This window comes from Tigriopus californicus, chromosome 10 (assembly GCF_007210705.1).
Source record: "Tigriopus californicus strain San Diego chromosome 10, Tcal_SD_v2.1, whole genome shotgun sequence".
Taxonomy (NCBI): Eukaryota; Metazoa; Arthropoda; class Copepoda; order Harpacticoida; family Harpacticidae; genus Tigriopus; species Tigriopus californicus.
Window position 1 is genome coordinate 5597318 of NC_081449.1, and position 22656 is coordinate 5619973.

The 22656-nt window shown below is 45.3% G+C and overlaps 3 protein-coding genes across 4 annotated transcripts in view; all 3 read right to left on the bottom strand.

Annotated features, from left to right (window-relative positions):
• Positions 1-1162: 1162 nt before the first annotated feature.
• LOC131889556 (carboxypeptidase M-like) lies at positions 1163-3194 on the bottom strand. Its single transcript, XM_059238685.1, has 2 exons — positions 2570-3194; positions 1163-2497 (listed from the first exon to the last, which is right to left on the bottom strand). Exons 1-2 carry the CDS (start codon positions 2783-2785, stop codon positions 1205-1207), a joined length of 1509 nt encoding a protein of 502 aa, XP_059094668.1. The 5' UTR covers positions 2786-3194; the 3' UTR covers positions 1163-1204.
• An 8-nt stretch (positions 3195-3202) lies between these two features.
• Positions 3203-5688, bottom strand: LOC131889555 (uncharacterized). 2 transcript variants are annotated; one of them, XM_059238683.1, is made up of 5 exons: positions 5198-5688; positions 4511-5129; positions 4226-4428; positions 3883-4164; positions 3203-3819 (listed from the first exon to the last, which is right to left on the bottom strand). In XM_059238683.1, exons 1-5 carry the CDS (start codon positions 5306-5308, stop codon positions 3334-3336), a joined length of 1701 nt encoding a protein of 566 aa, XP_059094666.1. In that variant the 5' UTR covers positions 5309-5688; the 3' UTR covers positions 3203-3333. The 2 variants fall into 2 exon arrangements, with proteins under 2 accessions (XP_059094666.1, XP_059094667.1); XM_059238684.1 differs by having other exon boundaries at positions 5188-5686.
• Positions 5689-5951: 263 nt separating this feature from the next.
• Positions 5952-22656, bottom strand: part of LOC131889554 (DE-cadherin-like) — a 47035-nt gene continuing 30330 nt past the window's right edge. The window contains exons 2-8 of the mRNA XM_059238682.1: positions 20702-20823; positions 11218-11391; positions 8032-11133; positions 7722-7963; positions 7391-7654; positions 7080-7296; positions 5952-7003 (exon numbers count right to left, since the gene is read on the bottom strand). Coding sequence (XP_059094665.1) covers positions 6614-7003; positions 7080-7296; positions 7391-7654; positions 7722-7963; positions 8032-11133; positions 11218-11391; positions 20702-20823 — 4511 coding nt within the window. The 3' untranslated portion in view covers positions 5952-6613. The remainder of the gene's footprint in view (positions 7004-7079; positions 7297-7390; positions 7655-7721; positions 7964-8031; positions 11134-11217; positions 11392-20701; positions 20824-22656) is intronic.

A 22656-nucleotide genomic window follows, 5' to 3' on the forward strand; every position in this document is an offset into this window, starting at 1 on the left:
TCCGAGAAAGAGTAATTTCCCAAATCTCTTTCAGCGTCACACTCGTGACTTTCAATAGGGTGTTTTAGGATCAAAAGTTAGTTAAAAAACTCATCTGACTCTAAATGCATTCATAATAGACCAACAGACATGGGGTGAACATGCCCTTAGCCATCTGGGTTAGTCACTTAAAGCTCGGAAGAAAAATCCAATTGAAATAAAAGTTTGACAATGTTTGTTGTTAAAATGTGTTCCTCATTCCATTAGGACCATAAACGTGATCGCTAGTAGCTGGTAACTGGTACAAAATGTACATGGCTTGAAATAACTTGATTGAAGCTTGTTGTTAACCACCAAAGACGAACAACCAAAAAGTACTCAACGGCTGACAAAATGACGTAATAGTAATTGAAACCACGAGTGTAATGCTTCACGTTTCCAATGGTGATTTGAGTGTGGTTAAATTGCATTTTGAAAACGGTCGCAGTCTTATGGCAAATATATGAATGCAAGTGGTTATTCAATCGGATTAAAAAAAACAAAGGTTACCTATGTCTGGATTCACTTGCAAGCCGAACGCGGGAAAACGAGAGAAATAACCTTGTCGCGCATTTGACAATTGTGAACAAAGGAGTCATTGAGATCGGGAATCGAGATAAACCTGGAGATCCGGTCTGCTGCTGACATGGAGAATTCCCCTCAAATATTTGAGAACCACTTTGTACTTGATGAATGTACTCTCTCTCTCAAGATAGGCTTTTAAGGCTTCTGGGAATCCCTCAATCGATAATCCATTAATTGACCTTTACAACCACCGCATTAATCGTTGATGAAATAAAGAACGCATTAGAGATCAAATCGAAACAAGCGTCAAGTGGCGCGACAGTTTAATAGAATAAGAAATTTTGCTTGTTGTACTCGTAGGATTTGTTATTTCAATAAATTTTGAAGAGGGACACACCATATCTCTAAATAGTCGACTGCATAAAAGAGATCTGGAAATGGCTCGAAAATAATAGGTTTACCAGAAAGCAAGGGCAAACTTTTGTTCGAAACCATATTTCGATGGTTCCGAAGGACATTGGAGGTTTTGAGAATATGTTCAAAACTTCCGCGATGGTCCTTCGACAATTGTGAATTTTTTGAGTTGGTAGTGGCATACTTCAACATTATTTCTTAAATGATCCAGTCTAGATGTTATGTGTATCATTGTAACATTTTTTATTCAGGCAATGACAAAATCCAGCCTCTCTAAACGTGAGTTTCTGGCTGCAATTTTGATCAAATGAGGTTTGGACATGGCCTTCACTTCAAAAGATCCGGTAGTGTTCCGTTCTTCAAGATAAGCAACAACTTGATATTCTCCGGGTTTAGAGATGAGCCTGGTGTAAATTCCACGTCCATCGGATCTTACCGGAACACGGTTCCAATCCGAGCCGTCGGACCCTTGATCGGCTTTTGGATTTCGACGGACTTCGTGAACCAGAATTCTAGCATTTTGAATAACCCTGCCCCTGGAATCGGTGACCACGCCTTGAATTCCCCTACCATAGGATTGCTCCAAAAAGGCCAGGATTGCACGCCAGTTGTTTTCCCATTCATTCAGAAGCTTGAAGGGTGCAGGATATTTGCAACAAGATACTTCAACCAAGATTTCAAAGGTTCCGGTGAACAGATAATTAAATTCCGGCATGCTTCCATTGACCACGTACCAATCAGCTGAATTGGTGACGCCATTTTCAAACGTTCCCCATTTGGGACAAGCTTTGGCGGTGTCGTTCATGGTCTTGTGATTGAACGAATAGGAGGTGGCTAAATGGAACAGGACATCTTGATCTGGACTCTCAAAGGGACCTCGCCTTTGGGTGTTTCCATGATAGTTCTCCCATGGGATGCTCACAACCACGGCTCCATCGTGGTAATTCAGTGAGAGGGTAAAGTATCCTTCCATAGTCCAATCCATCACAGCTTTGGTCTCAGGTTGGCGTTTGTCAAAGATGTCGTACGATGCATTGCTTCGGTAATGGTTCCAGTCCCACCAATTGGGAAAGTCCCGATTCAAGTCTTCGAAACCTTCGTTTAAACGGCCTGACCAATAGTTTTCACCAATACAGCGGCCTTTCTTGGCTCGGATGAAACCATCTGGATTCATGGTGGGCAGTATGTACAAATCGACATTGGTGAGAATCTCCTTCACTTGTGGATCTCCAAATTGATTGGCCAACAACAGATACTTGGCCATGTGGATAAGGATCTCACGACCTAAAGGCTCATTACCATGCATGTTTCCGATCAGTTTGACACGTGGTCGAAACTCAAACTTATTGGGTTTTCTCTTGAGGTCGTGGCTGATACGAATCCCCAGAAGATCATGGCCCCGTTTCGATGCTCCAATGGAAAAGATCTCCGAGTGATCTGGAAAATCCGTGATCAACTCCTTGAACTCTGAACGGATCTGTTCGTGGGTATGGTATGCTTGAATTGGACAAGCTGATCCACATTGTTCCCAGTTCGAAGGCTGAAAATTACGTAAAGATTACTCAAGTACTGAACAATGATCTCTTCCAACGCTGATAAAGAGGGCTCTCACTTTTCCTTGTTCGTCTATTGAAGTGGGACAAAAAGAGTCCTTTCTGCTACGTGATGGCAACTTAACGCACTCAAATCGCAAGGAGCCTTCGTATTGGTACGGGAAGAGACAAGGCTGCTTTTTGCTCTCGGTATCACAATCCACAATTGCCCCTTCAGACACTCTTGCCGACGTAATCAAGCACAAAGAAAAGAGCACACCGTTCTTCATGATCATCACTCGAAAGATCCCATGGCAACACTTCCAATCACAGAACCATCATTACGTTTTAAAAAGTCCTCTCCACAATCCACACGCCTCCTCGTCCTCCTCAAATAGGATCCCATAAGGTGCGCGTTTTTAGCGCCTCAGCTTAGGACTCACATTCTAGTCGAACTCCTATTACTTCTGCTACGTAGATTATGATAACCTTCTTGGTCTGCCGGTGATTTTCGACCAGCATCTTGGCCAGGACTTCATTGGTTGGTTAGATTTTGCGCGAGAATTCTGGTCATGAACCAAAGCCAAATGATGGTTATGTGAAGGGAGTTTCTTGAATTCCAAAGTTCCGTGCAACTTAATGAGTTCAACTTCTCATAGGACTCACTTCCGCTTGACGCAATAATTCCCCTTCTAATTGGTTGTTGCAAATGATGAGAGTAAGGACGTTTTTCTTAGTATTGCGTCAATAAGAACAGATCAGAGACATGAATATGGACATGGAAATTTCTAATAAATCAATTATGTTTACGAACATGACATACGAATATCATACCATTATTGATCTAGCCCGATACGACCATATTGATGTCCACGAGGGTGTGCTCTTTCTTGAACACTTCATACTCCGACATGGCTTTGGCAGCATTGGGATCGGGATGCTTGATGAGAATGCACGGAGGGCTATTGCCCCAAATCAAGCCGCACGAGCATTTGAAGGTGCAGCCCGTGGATTTTTCGCCTTTCCGACAACACGACCACCTCATATCGTGGATTTTGACACAAAGACCGCCTTCCTCTTGGGACTCTGAGTTGAGAAGGCGGTGAGTGGAGCAAACGGCACCGGGAGCCAGGACCATGGGTAGGCCAGCCAAGGCCACCTCGGCCCCTGGTGCCACTGTGGAGGCGGCTCCCAGGCCAATGGCTCCCAGAACACTTCCGGCAATAGATGCGGCCACAACAGCTTTGGGAAACCTTTGTTCTAGCTGACCAATATGACCCAGAACCCGTTCCTTATGGCATCGGTCGTCCATCAATCTTGGATCTCCGGTCTAGGAATATAGTTAAAATGTATGTAATATGTGTGAAATTCCTTCGCAGACGTAAGAGCTTACCTGTCCACAATCCTCGCATCTTTGATTGGCAAACACAACTTGCACAGGATCGGGTCCGAGATCTTCGATGGCCGTTTCCAACTCTTTGCGAATCTCCAGATTGGTGAGCATCCGGAGCTGTTCCGTTCGAAGTTCTTCGGAGGTGCCTTTGAGGATTTCTGGCGTGACAAATTCATACGACAAACACGTGGGCTCGGCATGGACGAATTGCTTTTTGGCGGCCATCTTGGCGCCTAGACAATCTTCCTCGGGTTGCTTGCCCCCTTTGGCCACGATGATGACCTAAGTTATCGAGGGGTTTTACTGATATGAAAACTGTCGTGATTTGCTGGTCGTTATGTACCTTGGTCCAAATTTTGCCCTTGGCCTCATCGACCGTGAACATGTCGATGAATGCGGCTTGCCGTTGGAGAGTTGAATCCATCCGGGGTTGAGGGAGCACGTTCCAAATCACAGCTTGAATATTGTACGACTCGGTTCTCTGAAGAAACCGCAAGAGCGTCTTGAACACGGCCGCATCCGACCGTCCCTCTGTATCCGACCATCCTAAAATCAACTCATGGTTATTGAGCTGATTTGCTAAAGTATTGAATATACATATATTGATCCACAACTTTGTAATATCTACCCGGATTGTCGATCCAAGCCACGCCCTGGGAGTGAACAAGATCCTTACAGAACACAGTTTCACAGGTGACGGAATGGGCGTCACTGCCTGTGGGCAAGTTATTGCCCGTGTAGATGTTCATGGTGCTCGTCTTGCCCGTGCCCGTTGTTCCCAGCAAAAGTACACATGCATGCTTCTTGTCATCAACAATAATCTGCGGAATTCTCCGAATAGTCCGTTGTTTCGGTGGATGATCCCCATCCACGTCGTCCAGGATATCCACAGACAAACGCAATCTCACTTGACATTCATAATCACTGGAATCCGAAGACAGTAACGTGATCATGCCCAATCGAGAGCAATCTTCTTTGTATTGATGACCGAGATCGAGCTCCTTCTTGCCCAAGATCACTTCTTTGAGATCACCTGGATTGGACGGGAACGTGCCAATCAATTGAATGGTCCACATCTTATTCTGGATTTTATCCTCTTTATTATTGGAATAGAGAGTAACCGGAGCTCCGATGGTTTCGGGTGGGCTCCATTCCAAGCTATAGGATCCATCGGCCGAGGAAAATGAAGCCGAATCATACTCTTTACTGGACGTCACCAAGTGACGATTGTGATGATCTAATCGGAACTGAAAAAGTGAGCAAAGGGTCAATCGAGGTGCTCCAAAATATCTGAGATGTCACCACCTTCACTGACTTTGACATTTAATGGCAGCTCTGGAGATATTCGATTCGATTTGGGCTTGAGAACAACGTCAAAGATTGTGAATTCACATTTGGCCGCAATTTCCTTGCGGATGATACTCATTATTTTAAATCGAGGATGTTCTGAGCTCAAAAGTAAACTGCGAATCCAAGTCACTCCGTCCAGTTTCAAAGGAACTCGTCGAAGGAGGGCAGTTTTTGGCAAAGCATCTCTCACTAATCCCAAGGAACACCCAATGAACAACTCGAGGACCGGTCCTTCACAGTTCCAGGCCAGCCCAAGCGCAATAAGTTCTTGTAATTCACAATTGTATTTCAGACTATCCCAATCGAAAGTAGCAACGAACAAGATGCTTGAGCAAGATCAACAAGCCCAATGGCTGGCTTTTCAAGACAGGTCTCCAATTACATGAGTCTTTGGTCAGGTACTTCCGTAATAGTGGAGGATCAGCAAATATGCAAAGCGATATGCAGAGCTTACTTAGACTGTCCCCGGAACAGTAATAGCCCAATCAGAGGGACGGAACACATGTGCCTCGTTCATATGAACAGAGTTCAGCTCTCTCTCTTTTGAGTGGCGAGGACATGTGCTTGTAAATAACGTTGAGACTCAAGAGCGAGTGCATGTCAGATTTGACTGGGCGTTAGTGAAAGGGATCAAGACATACATTGCAGTCGATCGTCTGGATTGGAGAAGAATCGAATCTCTGTGGGGAGGAGAATCAAGGCCAAAAGAGCGAGCGAGGTCATTTTTCCACGTTATATTTCGTATGATGTTGTTGATATACAAAAGGATTAAACACAGAATACGATTCAGAAGAAGTTATGTCCTCTTCGAAAAGATGTCGGATTCAGGATGGATTTTGAGGATTGCGCCCTGCAATCCTCGATTAATCGCAAAACACGAGATTTTTTTTCGTGGTACAAAAGATGGGGAATCAGGTTCAGATCAAATTGGGACGTGGGCGGGGGTTTGATATGCGCTTTGAAGATCGTTCTTCCGAGTCATGATTTGACTAGACACAAGAAGGCGAGCGAAACTGAGAGACAGATGGAACATGAATTGTCTTCCGAGGAGTTGAAAGACATTGGAATGCTTGGATCAACTTGAACACACGGACACACCCACAAAACGCATGATAGTGCATGATAGTCCATTAGGTTGAATGAATTCCCTGTGTTTCCGCGTTTCGGTTCTTACTTTGAAGTGGACTGTCAGGTCAGTAGCAATAGTATTCTGTTTAAGGCGGAGGGAATTGAGCGCGGGCCCTAGATCAAGTGAGAATCTGTGGCACGTCAGATACGGATTGTTGAGATCGTTGACGCTTTGCAGAAGTTGTAGTTGCGATGATAGTGGTGATAATAATGTAATAATAACACAGCACAATTGAATTGAAGAATGGGCACGCTAGCACCAAGATTCGGATGGCACTCCCCCGGGGTGTTTGGGAGGCGGGGGCATGGAAGAGCCGCTCCCACCGCCCATCATCCCGTTGGACAAATGATGGGAATGATGTTGGGATGCGTGGGGATGATGCGAATTGTGAGGATGATATCCATGCGGGTCGAACTCGGGGTCCGAGTCGGATTCGTCCTCGGAGTCGGGCTGCTCGCCGTACATGTCGGCCAACTTCTTGAAGCGGGGCCCGAAATTGTGAAGATAATCGAATTCGAGATCCGCGTCGGAAGTGCCCGAATTCAGGGATGACAAGGAACCATTGGAATTACCATCGCCTTCGTAGGCGTAATGTCGAAGATCGTCGTAGGGTGTGGCGTCCGGGTCCCCATCGATGCGATCCTGAATGAGAAAGGAATAATAAGTAGAATATACGATCGATAAGGTGATACGGCTGACTTTGATGATGGGAACTTACTTTGTTAGTTTGAAGGAATGTTTGGATATCTGGTGGGGGCTCTTGTTGATTGTAGAAATTGCTCATCTTCTTCGGATCACCCATATGAAGAGCGGGTGTTCCATCTGACATCATTCGGAGGACGGAGAGATCGTAGCCAGTTTGGTCACCTTCTCCGCCACCTTCATCCTCGTAGTTGATGATATTCTCTCGGATATCGCAATCCATGTCTTTGTCGCTATTAGGGAGAATGAAAAATGAAATTTGAAAACAACTGAAATCGCGACAAAAGAGAGAAAGAGAGAGCAAGCAAGACTCCAATGATTATTTACCCAAAAACGTGACGTCGACGTCGATACACGGCGAGAAGGATCACCATGATGAGGATCGCCAAAAGGCACACGAGGATCCCAATGAGGAAGTTGGTGTTGAGACCAATGGCCACCACAGCCTGGACGAACTCATCGTTGCAGCCCGGAGTGAAATGCTCCCCATCCGAGGGACTGCCCAAGTCATACAAAGTATTTCGTCCACCTCCATTGAATGTCAGGTTCCGGATGCAACCCGCGAATCCTTCGCCGTCCGGCATCTCGGTTCTAGAATGGACAACAACTCGATGACCACACCAAATCCTCGATCTCAAGGCTTTGAATATTCGCTTACCTGGTGACTCCAATGGATTTTGAAATCTCACTGAATCGATCACCGCCGAACGACACACCGCCCACATGAAGGGGACTGTTGGTATTGAGATAGTGGTGGGTCCATTCGTGGGTCGTGATTTGAAGGAAGCACTGATTTCGTGCCGGGCTCACTTCATTGGAACACGTCTTTTGGTCGAGCTCCATTTGGATCGTGTCATTGGTCCATCGAATGACCAAAAAATGATCCTTGCCGTCATCAACCTAGAGTCAAAAAAAAGTAACTCTAAATCCTCATCTCATATATCCAATAACAAAATCATACTACGTACCCTTTGCTCCAGCTCTAGTGTCTTGGTTCCACTCCCAAAATTGACCAACATCCGAGGTCGGCCTTTTCTGATCTCTACGGCCATGAAATCCTCGACATTTTCCACAATGTTGTTGGGTGAGGGTCCCGTGTACAAAAGTGTGCCCACATCCATTTGGGTGTTGAAAACGAACGAGAGGTGCGAGTTGCCGCATGCGGGTAGTCCCGGATGCCAAGACCAGCCTTGGCCGTTAAAGGACGCGGCTAGACGTTCGCAATTGGGTCCAAAAAACTCGGGGTTATTGGCTGGACAATCACACGTGTACTGATTGCTTCTTGAAGCGGAGTGACACGTTCCATTGTTCAAACACGGGTTGGGATCGCATGCGGACGACACAATGGGACTGGGCACGGCGCAACCACAATGCGGCATTACCCGTGCCTGAACTCCGACGAACGACGAGGTGTTGGTGAAAATGGACACAGGCTCTGGAGAGATATCCAAGTGGTTTGTACACGATCCGCCCTCACAATGGACGCCTTCGTAAATGCATTCGTCAATGTGGATCATTTGGATCTCGATTCCCATAGACTTCATCATGTCATGTTTTCGTTTCGTTAGCACGCCTTCGAGCCGCTCAGGTTTATAGTAAGGCGAGCCGTGGGCGGCAAACCGCACATCGGTCATTTGATCCTTTTTGCCTGCGGGCAGGACAGTGAATACGTCAAAATGTGTCGCGTTCAGGTATCGCTTCATCAAAGTCGTGAACTTGTCCCGTTTGGAGTACCCATTGGCATCGGGTCGGATGAAATCCTCGGGCGGGCCTTTGATGCGGATGGAACCACTCTTGATCACAGCCTCCTTGGGGATCTTTTGAATGACCACTTTGACCTTCGCTTCCACGGCCGATCGTCCCACTTGGTTGTGCTTGGGATCCTCGACAGCGAAATCGATTTCGAACGTGGTGATCTCGCCTTGCAATCGAATCCCGCGTCTCATGGTGATCATGCCCGTGTTCCGGTCTAAGGCGAATTGACCGTCCCATCGTTGACGGTCCTTGAATTTGAAGCTCTTATCCGGCAGATCCCAATCGTCGGGGTCGTTCACGTAGACCCGTCCAATTTCAGTATCTGGAGCCAGGCCTTCATAATTGAACACGAAGATCTCGCTACTACCAGCCTCCATGGGGTTGTCGTTCTCGTCACCAATGATCAAGGGTAGGATACTGACATCGCACATGCCCTTGTTGTCACATATGTTGATGGGGATATCGTATTGCTTCTGTTTCTCGCGGTCGAAAGTGACCAATGCCCTCAAGACGTAGGATCCATTGTTGTTCTGATTCACCTCGAACCACTGCTTGATATCGTGATTGGCATTGCCATCCAGAGAAAAGGTGAATGGAGGTCCGTTTTCCTCAGTGTCATAGTCGGAAGCTCGGAGCACGCCCACGTCGCCCTGACCCCTGTTCTCGTACCAGACCAACCCATCGGGCATGTCCAGGATTGGAGCGTTGTCATTGATGTCGGAAAGTTTCACCGTGAGCTCCACGTAATTCTCAATCCCAGTGGGACCGCCATTCTCGTCCTTGGCAAAGACGTACATTGTCCACACCGGGAAGCCATTGGGCATATCTCGATCCAAAGGCTTGACCACTTGGATATCGCCGGTTTGGGGATTGATTTTGAAATGTCGAGAAGTCTGACTGTCCGGGTCCAGATAGTAGGTGATGTTTTGGGGCACGGTCGGATCGTCAATATCCGGGTCCGTGGCCGAGACGGTTACCGACGGATAGTTGGGCATGTTCTCTTCGAACAGCTCGACTTCGTACTTGTCTCGCTTGAACTCCGGCTTCATGTCGTTCACATTGAGGATGGTAATCTCAACACTGGTTTCACTGGAGTACTCGCCATCATAGGCCCCGATGGTCAGGTAATACTTTTTGATCATCTCATAATCCAGAGGCTTGGCTACCCGAATGAACCCGGTCTGTTCTTCAATCGTGAACACATTGCCTACACTGCCATTCACCACCTGATAGGCCGTAACCGAAGCCTCTTCGTCCTTGTCCGAGGCCCGCACTTCAATCACTTTGCTACCCACATCTTGATCTTCGGGTATCTCTGCTCTGTACAATTTCTGTGGGAAGTAAGGAGGGTTATCGTTCTTGTCCGCGATCGCAATACGAAACTTCTGAGGCGTCACATTGGGTTGACCATTTTGGAGCAGCGCGGAGGACGCTCCATCTTGGGCATCGATGGTCAAGGCGTACACGCTCTGTTCTTCGCGATCAAATTCCTGATTCGTGGTTACGATCCCGGTCTTTGGGTCAATCGAGAACTTGTCTCGAATATCAGGTGGATTTCTGGGCGAGATGTGGTAGGTGACGGCATTATTTGGATAGGTCCCATCGTTATCCACGGCCGATACTTGCATGGCAATGGTGCCGGCCGCATCGTTTTCCAGCACTTTTCCCGATTCAACGTTGGTGAACACGGGCGCTTGATTGTTCTCATCTTTCACTTGTACCGTAAGCAAGGCCTCGGCCACCAGATCCGGACTGTTTCGCACTTGCAAGGTCAGCGTGTACTCGGAAACTTTCTCGTACTCCAACGGCTTGGCTAGATAGATATGCACAGCCGTGGGTTCACTTTGACTAGCCAAAGCACGGAAAGTGTCGTCCTTATTGGTCTGCTCGGTGCGACCGCGGACCAACTGGAAGAACACCGTTCCATCCTCGGGGATATTGGAACGGGCCTCGTATGTCGCAATGGGTTTGGAAAAATCGTTGTACGTCTCGGTTAAGGTGATGGATGGCCCGGGACCGTCGACAAACGTGGGTGGTTTATTCGAGGACTCCTTGACCTCGATCGTGACATCAATGGTGGCATTCTCGGGAGGGGAGCCGGCGTCGGTGGCCGTGGCCTTGAACTGGAACACATAACCCACGGGCTTGTCTAGCTTATTGACCAAAGTCACCACTCCGGTGAGTTTGTTCAGTTTGAAGTAATCGATGTCACCAGCAATTCGGACGGGATCGAGTGTGTACGTGATCTTCTGATTATCGCCTTCGTCCACATCCGTGGCCGAGATCCGCATGACTTGAGTGCCTGTGTAAGTGTCCTGAAAAATCCCAAGTCAATCCGGATCAGAAATGTGTTTTCCAAGACTCTCTCTCTGTCGTTTTACTTCAGCAAAATTTAATACCTGAGCAATCGGGACGTCATAGGAAGCTCGGTCAAAGACCGGCGAGTTGTCATTCTTGTCCTTAATTTTCACAGCCAATGTGCAAATATCCTCCAATTGCGGTCGGCCATTATCCGTGGCTTTGACCGTCACATGAACCAATTTCTCTCGGTCAGGCTCATCACGATTGAAGATCTGAAAGAAAGGACAAAAAACACAATGAATGGAAGATCATTATTGTCATTATCATCATCATCAGCAGCAGAGGTGGTTAGATCCATCCACTAAGGTTTTGAAGTATCCAAAGTCAATCGACATGAATAGAGTGCATGTTCTCAGCTAGGGCCACCACAAGAGAGGGTTTCCTTGTCTGTCTATTCGGTACTTCCGTCAATGGAGTCAGCCAGGCCTCATTATTCAGAGTTCTTTCATCTTGACAAGATTTATTTCTTGAATATTTCTCTCCTTTGAAAATTAAAACGAACGAAAAAAAAAGAAGAACCTTTGGTCATGAGATTCCATCATGATAACCTGTACAGCTTACAGCTACATTCGTCCGCACCAATCTAGCCACTCAGTCAGTCCACAAGCCTTTCAAATGAGCCTCGGGGACGACAATCAAACAAATTGAAGCCATTTTCAACCACTCTCATTTCAAGCAAATGACCGCCGACCTCCTTCGTCTCTTTCAACGCGAATCTGGCCAAAGTAAATTTGACTGCGTCTCTTCAAGAAGACGAACAGTGATCGAACAATGGTGGCGGCTTGAATTTCGGTCCCTCTCGATACATCATCATTGGCTCTTCATTTACGAATTTGACTTGAGCGAGCGTCGAATACGGCTTGGCCACGATTTTCAAATTTCAAACTTGAACCCAAGATGAAGCTTATTAGGATCTATTAGGTCGTGGTTTGAGGTCCGACCAATCTCGGAACAAGGCCTAATTTGAGCTTCCTGGGATCGTTCTCCGGCTGCCTTTTAGGCTATTAAGCTATTGATTTTTGTAGTACGAGTACGATCAAAGTGAGTGAAGCACGTGAATTTCTTTCGACTAGTATGGCCAATGAAGAATTGGCCATCCAATTAGAGCCAGCAATGACAAATCACTCCAAATCCGGCCAACTTCGCACTAATTGGGCAACAACGCCGAAAATAACCCTGAAACCAGTGGGTGGTATTGAAAAATAAAACATTTGGGTCAATTCCGACGACCAGTATTTTGCTAATCAAACTGACTGGATCCTCCTCTTGCTAACTCATTGCTGAAAGCAAATGAGTATGTTCAGATTGCAAATTGTCCTTGGAGGTTGCAGGTTTTTCTCGCTCATATATGACAGGTTACTCGTGAATTCTTGAGTCCGGATGAAAGCTGTAGGAAACCGGAAGCCATGAAATTAGGAAATTTGATGGCTTCTCAATACATGTGTACCCTTACTTTATGCAGCAAGGGGTACGTTTTTTGCTCAATTTCATCTGAAGTGAGCGTTTTTCAAAGAACCCGCTCTTCACTCTCAACCATGAATCATGTAGTTCGTTCATGAAAGAAAGAACCCCCCCCCCAACCCCCTCTGATATCATCAAACAGCTTCCAACCAAACCGAACGAATACATAGGTGACATTCTTGAGCAACAGCTTGGTTCAACTCCCCAAGCTTTGATCTTCATCTCTGGGCTCCAAATAAAAACCAGAATGGTCGTCTTCACTCTCCCAGGAAACCAGATTACTCCAAGCCGATTCAGACAGACGCTTCACCTGGAGAGCTTCTCTTCGTCCTCATGTGGCCAAACCGGCCCGGCTCCAGTTTGGGCTGCTTGCCTATGGGTAATGATGGTAGAAATGGGTAGGTGAAGAAACCGAAGAAGCCGAAGAAGCCCTGGATTATATACTTCCATCCACCCCTCCACACCTTGGCACTCAATGGTGCCAATGGCAGCCACTTCCAAGATCGAGCGAGTGACACGACAACTCGAGGAAGACATGGATGGAAGGTGTTGGGAAGTTGGAACGAAAGACTTGCATCACAAAGAACATAGTCCAAGATGATTCAGCAACCACAGATCCATCCCGGGACGAGCAAATCCAGACCCAATGTTGAATATAATAACACTTTCTACGAGAGTGATCGAAACTCGAAACTCCGTGAGGAGGTAGAGAACATCCTCTAAATTAGATCTCATGAGAATAAAGGGGATGAAGAACCTCCGTCATCGTAATTACCCGCAAGGGGTTATTACAAGTTTAAGAGCACGACGACAGGGGACCATATTCAACCGATGGATTGTCCTTGGCTCGGATGCATTTGCAGCACTTACAGCTCCACTGACAAAGGCAGTGGATTGTTGTGTATCATCATTATGCTTTTCAGAGTTATAGCTAATAGCTAAAGTGCGAGCTAGCACGGCAAAGGAAAGAGGTTTCGTCAATGATCAATGGCGAGGGAAAAGAATCGTGACGTATTCGCCTTTTGTTATTACAGCAATGTAGCAAAAGCAAAATCGTGGCCAAGGGGATTTCAAGGAAACAAGCTGACCTAGATCACCACCAGTGAGTGCCTGGCTACTTTTAGCGTAAGACCCTCTCGGTAACATTAGCAGGATAGAAGTGTAGTTGAAATTCAATCCACGATCTGATTTGCGTGGAGAATTCAGGGAACGTTCCTCAAACACTCTTTGAGGTCGGAATTTATCGCATTCGGATTTCGAACATTGGGAGGGCGAGCAAATGTGAGAAGGACATTCATCCCTGGGAGGAGTTTGAGTGCACACAAAGACACTTGATGGCGACTCGGTCAAAGACGGTAAAGCGCTTCATATCTATGGTGCCATCGCTAGAGCCATTCAACCATAATACATTCAGATTATTGCTTAATCATGCTCAAATCTCTGAGACAGAGCGTATTCATTAACCCAACACAGTAATGGGGGGTTTCTTCACTAACTCTTGCAGCCCTCTGACTTGGACTGGAATGATCGGATAGAGTGCTTTACTCAAAGAAACTCGCTCTGACAATCCCTTTGGTCACGCATTCAAGGGCGATTTCAGAGTCACACGAAACAATTTGCCGATTCATGGTGGTTCACTCACCCCTCTAAGAGGCTTTTTCCCTTCGTCGGGGATATTTGTCAACTCTTTAGAAATGAGCCGGGATTAGAGCCGAGTTTGCTCGGATACTTCAATGGAGGGGAATTCAAATCCCCATGCGCGTACAAGCCGGCTTGTTCCAAGTTGTTGGAAGAATCTTAAAATAGGCCAAAAGGTCAGCCAAGTGTGATTTTTCATCAGGGGACACGGAAGAAGCATCGCTCGGTGACCAAGTTTCTCCCTCGCTCTTTGAAGAGATATCTCGAGCGATGATCAGACTCGATTTGGGCAGAAGTCATTTTGAACGAAGTCCGAACGAGAGATCTCGGTGGGGATGGAGATGGTTCGGATATCTGCCTCTTACCATCCCCTTCATTGCCCAGTTTAATCCTATCTCAAACAGATCAAACGCAACAGGCTGTCTTCGACCGACTCCGATGCCTCCCTCCACAGTCGCAATGATATCGGTCGAGCACTGAACAGCTCTACTAGCTATCTACGTACGCACACTGTATGTAGTAGGGTACCAGACAATCAGAGCCTCCATTGGACGGGTTATTGTTGATGATGATGATGATAATGCTTAGGGTGGTGATGGTGGGATATGAGACGGCATTCAAATAAATGGGGCCAGAGCATAAAATACACACTTGGGCACATCCACTGGTCGGGTTGGTGTCTACCGAGATGAGAGATCATCTTGTGGACTGTGAATATTCAGATTGGACTGAACTCAGCGTTCCAGATGCTACTCAAAGAGGTTACTAAGGCGAGACTGGGGCGGGTCTCTGCTATGCTTTTGTGCATCAACCAGCATATCCACCCTGACTGAAAGCTCGATGTCGAGGATGTCGAAACGAATGGATCCCGGAGGAACAGATAGAAGAAGCCAACCGGTGCATGATAACCTGGTACGTCAATCGTAATTTAGAATAAGTTGTTTGTACAAGAGAGGGGATTATTCTAATCGCCATCATCATTCTAATGATTCTGGCTTGAAGTCGAATGGAACCACCAGGATTGGAAGAAGAGGAAAAAACGAGCTGAAGGAGAAATTTGGCCGGTTTCTGAATGGAGTGAAAGACGACTTCTTGAAGTACGTAGGTCGGTTGGTAGATAGGTAGACAGACAGACAGACCGAAAATAAGGCAGAGCTGAATGAAATGAGGGCGTTGCTGAGGGAAGGAAACGTCTTTTTAAAGCGTAAGACGCTTCGGAAATCAGCTTAGAATGCCAAACAATCCCTTCGAGGTGAGCGGAACAATCTTGGGTGGGATTGGATGAATTCGACCGTCCCGTTACGAAGAATCTCGAGTACTAAAACTCATTATAAGCACTCAAGAATGGCTGACAAAATAATGATGGTCAGGCAATAACTCAAAATGGTCCCAACTATGTTTTCACCACCATAATTGCGGATCGAGAATGCTCTGACAAGCTATTTAATTGCTCTCCAACTTATTCGACATCCCATCGTCGCTCTGCTCGAAATTGGAACAGTGAAAGCAATTTTATGACAAGCTAGATGGATGGTTTGGTGCAAGGGTAGATTTGGCTATTACTCGTAAACATATCTACGCATAAAGAGAGAGAGAGTGGAGTGGAAAGATGGTTTTGGAAATCTCTTTTATCTGGCAAACCATGTCTACGGAATGTACGATCGGACACGGAGGGGGGCAAATATTTGGTGTCGAGGCATCAAGATGAGAGCGAGTTCTCATGGACGGGAAGTCACTCCTGAAAGTGACGCGAGGAGATTGAGAGAGACAGAAAATCAGGCAGAGAGCGAGAGAGAGCGAGAGAGAGGGGAGAGATCAAAACTGCGCCATTAATGTTTTCATCAAGTATCCAGGCTAAATATCTACAACAGGGTGTGAGAACTTCCAACCATAAATCCGTCCAAATTAAACTTAACTCCAGCAACATTCTCGGGCAAATTGTGTCAAATGGCGTTGTTTAAGGTGTCCCTCTAGGCCCTCCTCCAAATTAAGATGGCCTGACGAGATCCTCGGTATGGGCTGAAGTTTCAGTAATTGACACTCCACTAATCTTCTTGGGCTCATTTTCTCCTCAGAAACTGTTTTCACACGCGCTAATCCAGTAAAAAACGGCCTTCGCCAAATTGCAACCCGATTCCCTCTTGCTAAGTCGGCCTCGTTTCTCCGTAAGAAAATACATTTGCCAAACAAAAAGGCCTCCAATTTGACGGAACAATGGTAAGATGACCGTGGAGAGGGAAAAATCTCTGACCAATTTGAATCCACTTTGTGCATGGAAGTGATAATCCGCCATTCTCCTCCGGAGGAAGGGGGGAAAAACAAGTCGGGCACTTCGTCGTCTTCCCACGATCGAGATTGAAAAAAGCTACGGAAGATTGCCTTCTTTGACTCGCGGGCATTTTCTCGTCATCAATGAAGGCCCTCTGTTCAGTTAGATATGACAGACCAACCACATTGTTGGCGTTGCCACAACACCAACAGAAAGCGTGGACGAGAAATTTCTCCGTGCATTCTAAGAAGACCCGAACAATGGCTGTTTACTTTTCAATCCCACATTACACAGTGAACCATTCAAACTGACTCTTTAAATACTCCTTGGCTACAGCAAAGTAATAAATATTAAGTTTTCAAATGGACTTGATTTTACACCTTTATTTGGAGTTATCCTTTTCAAATTCTTCAAAAGAATCAAAGAATCTACAAGTATAACACAAACCATCCCGACCTTTAGAACAATGTTCATGTTAAGCTGAGTGTTAGTTGCCAATCGTTCCTTTCTTGGACCAACCAGGGGGTGTTCCACTTTTTTTCTCCATTGAAGTAAAAGAGCCCATGCATATCAAATGAGACAGAGTTTGGGTGACTGTATGACGATCTAATGCTATGCGAAGGGTAATTGATGACTAGGGATAGGTGTGGGAAGCAATTTATGTAAATGATCACCTCTGTCATTACTGCAAGCATTTTTCAAAAGTCTAATGAGCCCACATACTTTTCCTGTACTATCCTGTTATAAAATGCCATCAACGTACGGCCAACCATAATTGCTCAACTTTTACTCATGACCGAGTCGAAGAAGAACTTCAGTATGGTTAGAAGCATCCAAATACACAATTTTCTCAGTACTACATGCACTTCCTCATGTCAAAGGATGAATGAAAACAAGATGTAATCACGACAACAATGATGTTGGTAGTGGCATTGTTCAAGGACGTCCGTTGTTCTACATAATCCCTTGTAAGTGTCTCTCTCTCTCTCTCTCCCTTTTTTCCATGATCTCAGAGTGTCAAAATTCCGTCCGTCCGTCAGTCCTGAGCAACTTATTTTACGACTTCAGGACATTTCAACATGTGCACCTCTTGAATATGAGGACTGTGCATTGTTCAATAAACGGTACAGGGCACTTCATTTCCGGCCAGAAGGTCGTCCTGTTGGATGTGGTGTGAGGGTATCAAAGTGCCGCACCCTCAATTTGAATGCCTTTTTGTCTCAACCTGCGGAATCCAATCCATTCAAGGCAAGAACCGGGAGCAAATGTTCACTTCATAATAATGTGTGGTGCTAAATTTTGCCCCCTGTGACCGAAAAAAGGTTGGTAAGAAGTGGATTTGTACAGACTTTGGAAGGGCTTGCGGGAGAAGGATGACTTTTTGGTGTGTCAAAGTACGATGATAATCATAACAATGTAAGGCCGAGTGAGAAAAAGCATTCGAGTTGGATATTCTTAGAACACCCACAAAAAGGAAAAATTCGAAACCACGACGTCACTTGTTCCACATTCTTGATCGTGATAATTGAATAAACCTGACGATGGATGATGGCCCATCTGTTCTGAAGAATCTCAGCCCGTCTGTTTTCTTGTTCGAAGAAGCCCTATTTAGTTCACTGTTTTGCTTTTTTTTTTGCTCCAATCGTTTTGATTGTGCTCAGTATGTTCCTTGTCCTCTGGACTAAGAATAACTTGTTTCAAGGTGTCTCTTGTTGCTTTTACCAAATTGGATGGAGCGTCACAAAAACAAGCGGAATGTTTGATTAAGACACAGCTGCTTTCGTCCTCTTTGGTTTTTGTTTCTTCCCGCCCTCAATTAAGCTGAACTTGTCCGAGGAACCATTTTTATACCCCAAGTAGATCGGAGGGTTCGTGGGTTGGATTCTCTAAATAAGCCATTTCAAGCCGAGTTAGTGCTCGATGAGGTGCCAACGTCGTGATCTGAACTGGTTTCACCTCACCCATGCTCAAGTTCAAATGAAGAGATGGTTCGTTGTCGAAACGTTTACGGTTGACCTTTTCGCACGCCTCTCTTCAAAATAGAAATTATTATTGACAACCTGCCTCGTTTGAAGAGGTGGCTTATGCATGCAAGCGACAGATCATTAATTACGACCACTTCGTATTGAATCAAGACATCCTTGGCACGACCTTCGCATACCTGCTCATATACTTCAAAAACAAAAAGACGCTTTTGTTTTTTAACATTAATTGGAGTTTGTTGGCATGATTAAGCTTGCCTATTATTCGAGTTGGCAAAAACCTATCATAACCATAAGAAAAGGCTCTTCAGGTTGGACCTCAGAGTTATCGACCAATCGCATTGTATCCTTTGGATGGGCGGTTAGGGCCCCTGAAAGCTTTTTCACATTTTTCGACGAATACTTTCTTACATTCACACACACACACAAGAACGTCTCCGTGTAAGAGTGCCACTGACTGAATTACTTCGAGCACATCTAATGACACAGGACACGCAAGAAGGTAGCTGGATCGTTGCTATTAGAGGACTTCATAATCAGGATTTCTTTTATCTTTGACTATTCTACTTGTGCCTTTGTCAAGAGGAGCCCGTCACGTTACTTCCTGGTCTGGTCAATAATAGAGGAAGTTCAGGTTTTACTCTTGAAGTTGGCGTTTCTCTTGGATGAGTTTTCTAATGCTTAGGCACCAGCCGCTGGAAAATGGTTTATAAAATTAAGTGCACGAAACAACACCAAACTTGAAAAAAAAAAAGAGCTTGGGCTGTGGCCCGCTCTCTACCAATCAAGCTTTTCTCCAAAATATTGGCCTTCTCGCTTCATCCTCGTTTCTAGTTTTATCAACAAAAATTGCATGCCTTTAAAGTTCAACTGTCTTGGAGGGCGTTGAGAATTCTACGCTCAATGTTTTACCAGTCACCTGACCAAAAAAATGAGACTTTGGATGATGTTTGAATGCTCGTTTAAATGCTCCTGGCAGGTTTGCAAAAGATACATGAGGCCTTTTTTTTATTTAAATTAGCGTTGTAGATCTCTTGTGTTCTTCGTCTCATCTACTTTAGGTTTCTATTCTATTCTTCGGACTTGATCTCTGTTCTGTCAAGTTAATTGAAAACACGAGAAGTTTAATTTGGAGAGGTATTCCTCGCACTCTCTCTCTATTCTCCTGGCCAAGCGGTTTTCTTCCTCCCTGGAGGTTCATTTCATACTTATTATTACTCTAGAGTTTTCTTTTGAGCCGTGTCCATCAACGATCACGAACTCCAAACATCCACTTGGAATTGATGGACTACCACTACCACGAAAAAAAAGATGATGAGGACGACGACGACAACGACCACGAAGAGAGGAGGATCCCCATCATCATCATCGGCCAGGAAACCCGCTTTAAATTCAAATCTCCGTCCAAGGGAGTGGTGAACGGTGGAGTCACTACCTTCAGTGGAAAGTGATGATTTTATCACAGGCGGATGAGCCTTTCAGTTCTGGTAAACTTGAATGTTTTCCAAATTAGAAAAATGACATTTCGTGAATATGATTGAATGTAAAAGTACAAAAAAAACATGTTGATAGGGCGGGATCAGGAGTCTGCAATTCGAACAGCCAGTAATTTACCATGAATTAGTAATTAAGACAGGTATGAACTGTGTTCCTCTGAAGGCCGTTCCAACTCTCTCTCTCTCTCTCTCTCGATTAGAACTCATGAAATATTCAAATTTATGAAAGTAAAATAGAGCGAGTAGACATAGTTTAGACCTACTCCACAATTCTTGGAAAATAAATGCAGATTTTTATGGTTTTGCAAAACAGTTTTTGGGGTAGAGAGAACTCGGTGGTTTTTTTGATGTCTCCAGCCAAGCATCGGCATCAAGTGAAGGGCTTAAAACCAGTGGTAGACCGCGCAGTAGTCGGTTTAACCGAGCCATTGTCTGTGATTCACATTTCGCAAGCGGCACAGCCTCAAAATGTAACGACCATAAAACTGGAGAAGTCAACAGATCCACATAAAGAGCAGAAAATAAAGAACTTGCGGAATGCCTCTTGACTCGATCTGCCTACAATTTCAAGTGTATCAAAGCCACAAATGGGCCACAAGAAATGCGAGAATGTCCTATAGCGGATGGTCTAATGATGGAATCGTGGCACGAGTACATGGAAACTATGGAAACTTACGTCGCTGGTTGAAAGCCACCCATCTTTGGGGTCGATGGTGAACTTCTTGTGTTGGGACACGATCGAGTACGTGACCGTATTGTTGTCCTTGTCCTCGGCATAAACTTGTATCACGCGGGTATCTGGAAAGAAAATCAAAGAGTTGAATGGCAGGATCAGTGATCGGGGATCGTCGTCGTTCATTAAGTCCCACTTGATACAAACTACTCGACAAAGGCTCGTTTATCGCCCTCATCGTGGCCTCTACCACCATTAGCTTTTTTTTTCAAAGGCTGAAACTTTTATTCCCTTTTTCGAGAACTATGAACAAGAATGGCCATTGAAGAAAGTTTCGTTTCCCTTCTTGAAACCATAATGGTGAGTCATTTGCTTTCTTCATAAAAGACACAGCCTTGGTTGCTTTGGAGAAGAGAAAAAAGTTTTCTTGTGTTCATTCCCAGTTCGGCTGGTGCTCTCTGAATCTTCATTGTTTGAAACACACAAAAGGTGTCAAGAGATCGTGAACACTGCCAAACTACTACCAGTGTTCAACATCCACCCTGGAGATCACCGTGAGTGAGTGAACCTAAGGCCAAAATGGAACGAGTTCCGAGGCGGTAATGAATTATTTAGAAAGTGGAGCACACCTTCCTTGGTTGAGAGAGATCAAGAGATTTGAGGAAATACATCATGATAACAACTTAATCTCGACAGAATTATATTGTGAGAAAACCCAAAAGCCATTGTGGCTACTTGTGGTCTATTGAAAAAAAAAACCCTGTCAGTAGGACATTTTCCTCGCTATGTTTCCTTCTTTCTGCTTCATTCAAACAAACCAGGGAAATCCATTTATCAAAGCCGATCTTTTCCTCAAACACCAAGTTGAAAGTGGGGGGAAATTTGACAAGATTGCCACCAAATACGAGATGGCTTCGTTCAAATACTTTCGCAGAAGTTTAATCCAGGGTGAGTACATACAGGTCTGAAGATGATTTGGCAGAAAACCACCTTTTCTTACGAGTCACTTCCAAGGATTGGAATTCAAACATTTCAACCTTTCCATTCGCCCTCGCCTTCCCTCGCCTCCCCATGAAGTTGATGGTGATGATCACCATTCACCTCCTCTGGTCCATCCCAATCCTCGTCGTCCAAGTTCATCTGGTGAGGTGAAAAGAAGCATCATGCTTCGTTGCTTGGATAAGGGGGTGCGTGGGAATTGGGAATAGGTAGAACGACAGGTAATGTCTTTCAAAACAACTGTTTACCAATTTGAATGTTTCCGTTCCATTACTTGCACAACTGGCCGGAGAAAATGAGCCTTAGTTTGTATTTCCAATGCGGTTGGTTCTCTCTCTCCTGGATCAATCGAGACAAGCTCGACAATTGGATCTGTCTGAAGTCTGTGTTGTGGATAGTACAGTATGTACTCGTACCCTCTCTCAAAAGGTCGATTGCTTTGGACCTTGACAGAGCTACAAGTGAAGGGAGACAGGGTCCAAAGGCTTTGGGAACAACCACAGGATCCTGAGTACCTGTCTAGACTGTCGACAAGTCACAATAAATGGGATCTGGAATCGCGTTTCTTTCTGATTGATTTGTTCAATATCAGGCCGTACTTTTCCTACGAGGGAAGGAATTCTAAAACCGGCCCTTTGTCTATCCACTTCTGAAGTGGCCAACCTGAATGGCTAATCACTCGCCGAAGTTTCCCTTTTGTTCCTCGTTGCGTCTTGTGCATTGTTCAAGTACTACACCAGAAAGTAAAGGATATAGAAACGGGAAAAGCGTCATCTTGCGTGAAAGTGACGATAATGTGAATGAAGACAAGAGAATGAGGGTTTCATAAGACTCTGACGAGATTGTCATTGAAATGTGTCGTGCGTTACACACATTTTGAGCAACAAAGTTGTTTCCATGAAGGCCTGCCTCAGACCATCCGTGTTGCTCCAAAGAACATTGGCAGTCGACCTTATTCC

Bases quoted from the DNA above. Each gene is read 5' to 3' on its own strand.
- LOC131889556 (XM_059238685.1), bottom strand. From the start codon at position 2,785: ATGATCATGAAGAACGGTGTGCTCTTTTCTTTGTGCTTGATTACGTCG. The intron at 2,498-2,569 runs GTGAGAGCCCTC...CGTAATTTTCAG, and splicing joins CAATAGACGAACAAGGAAAA to CCTTCGAACTGGGAACAATG.
- LOC131889555 (XM_059238683.1), bottom strand. From the start codon at position 5,308: ATGAGTATCATCCGCAAGGAAATTGCGGCCAAATGTGAATTCACAATC. The intron at 5,130-5,197 runs GTCAGTGAAGGT...TCACTTTTTCAG, and splicing joins AGCTGCCATTAAATGTCAAA to TTCCGATTAGATCATCACAA. The intron at 3,820-3,882 runs GTAAGCTCTTAC...CTATATTCCTAG, and splicing joins GATGCGAGGATTGTGGACAG to ACCGGAGATCCAAGATTGAT.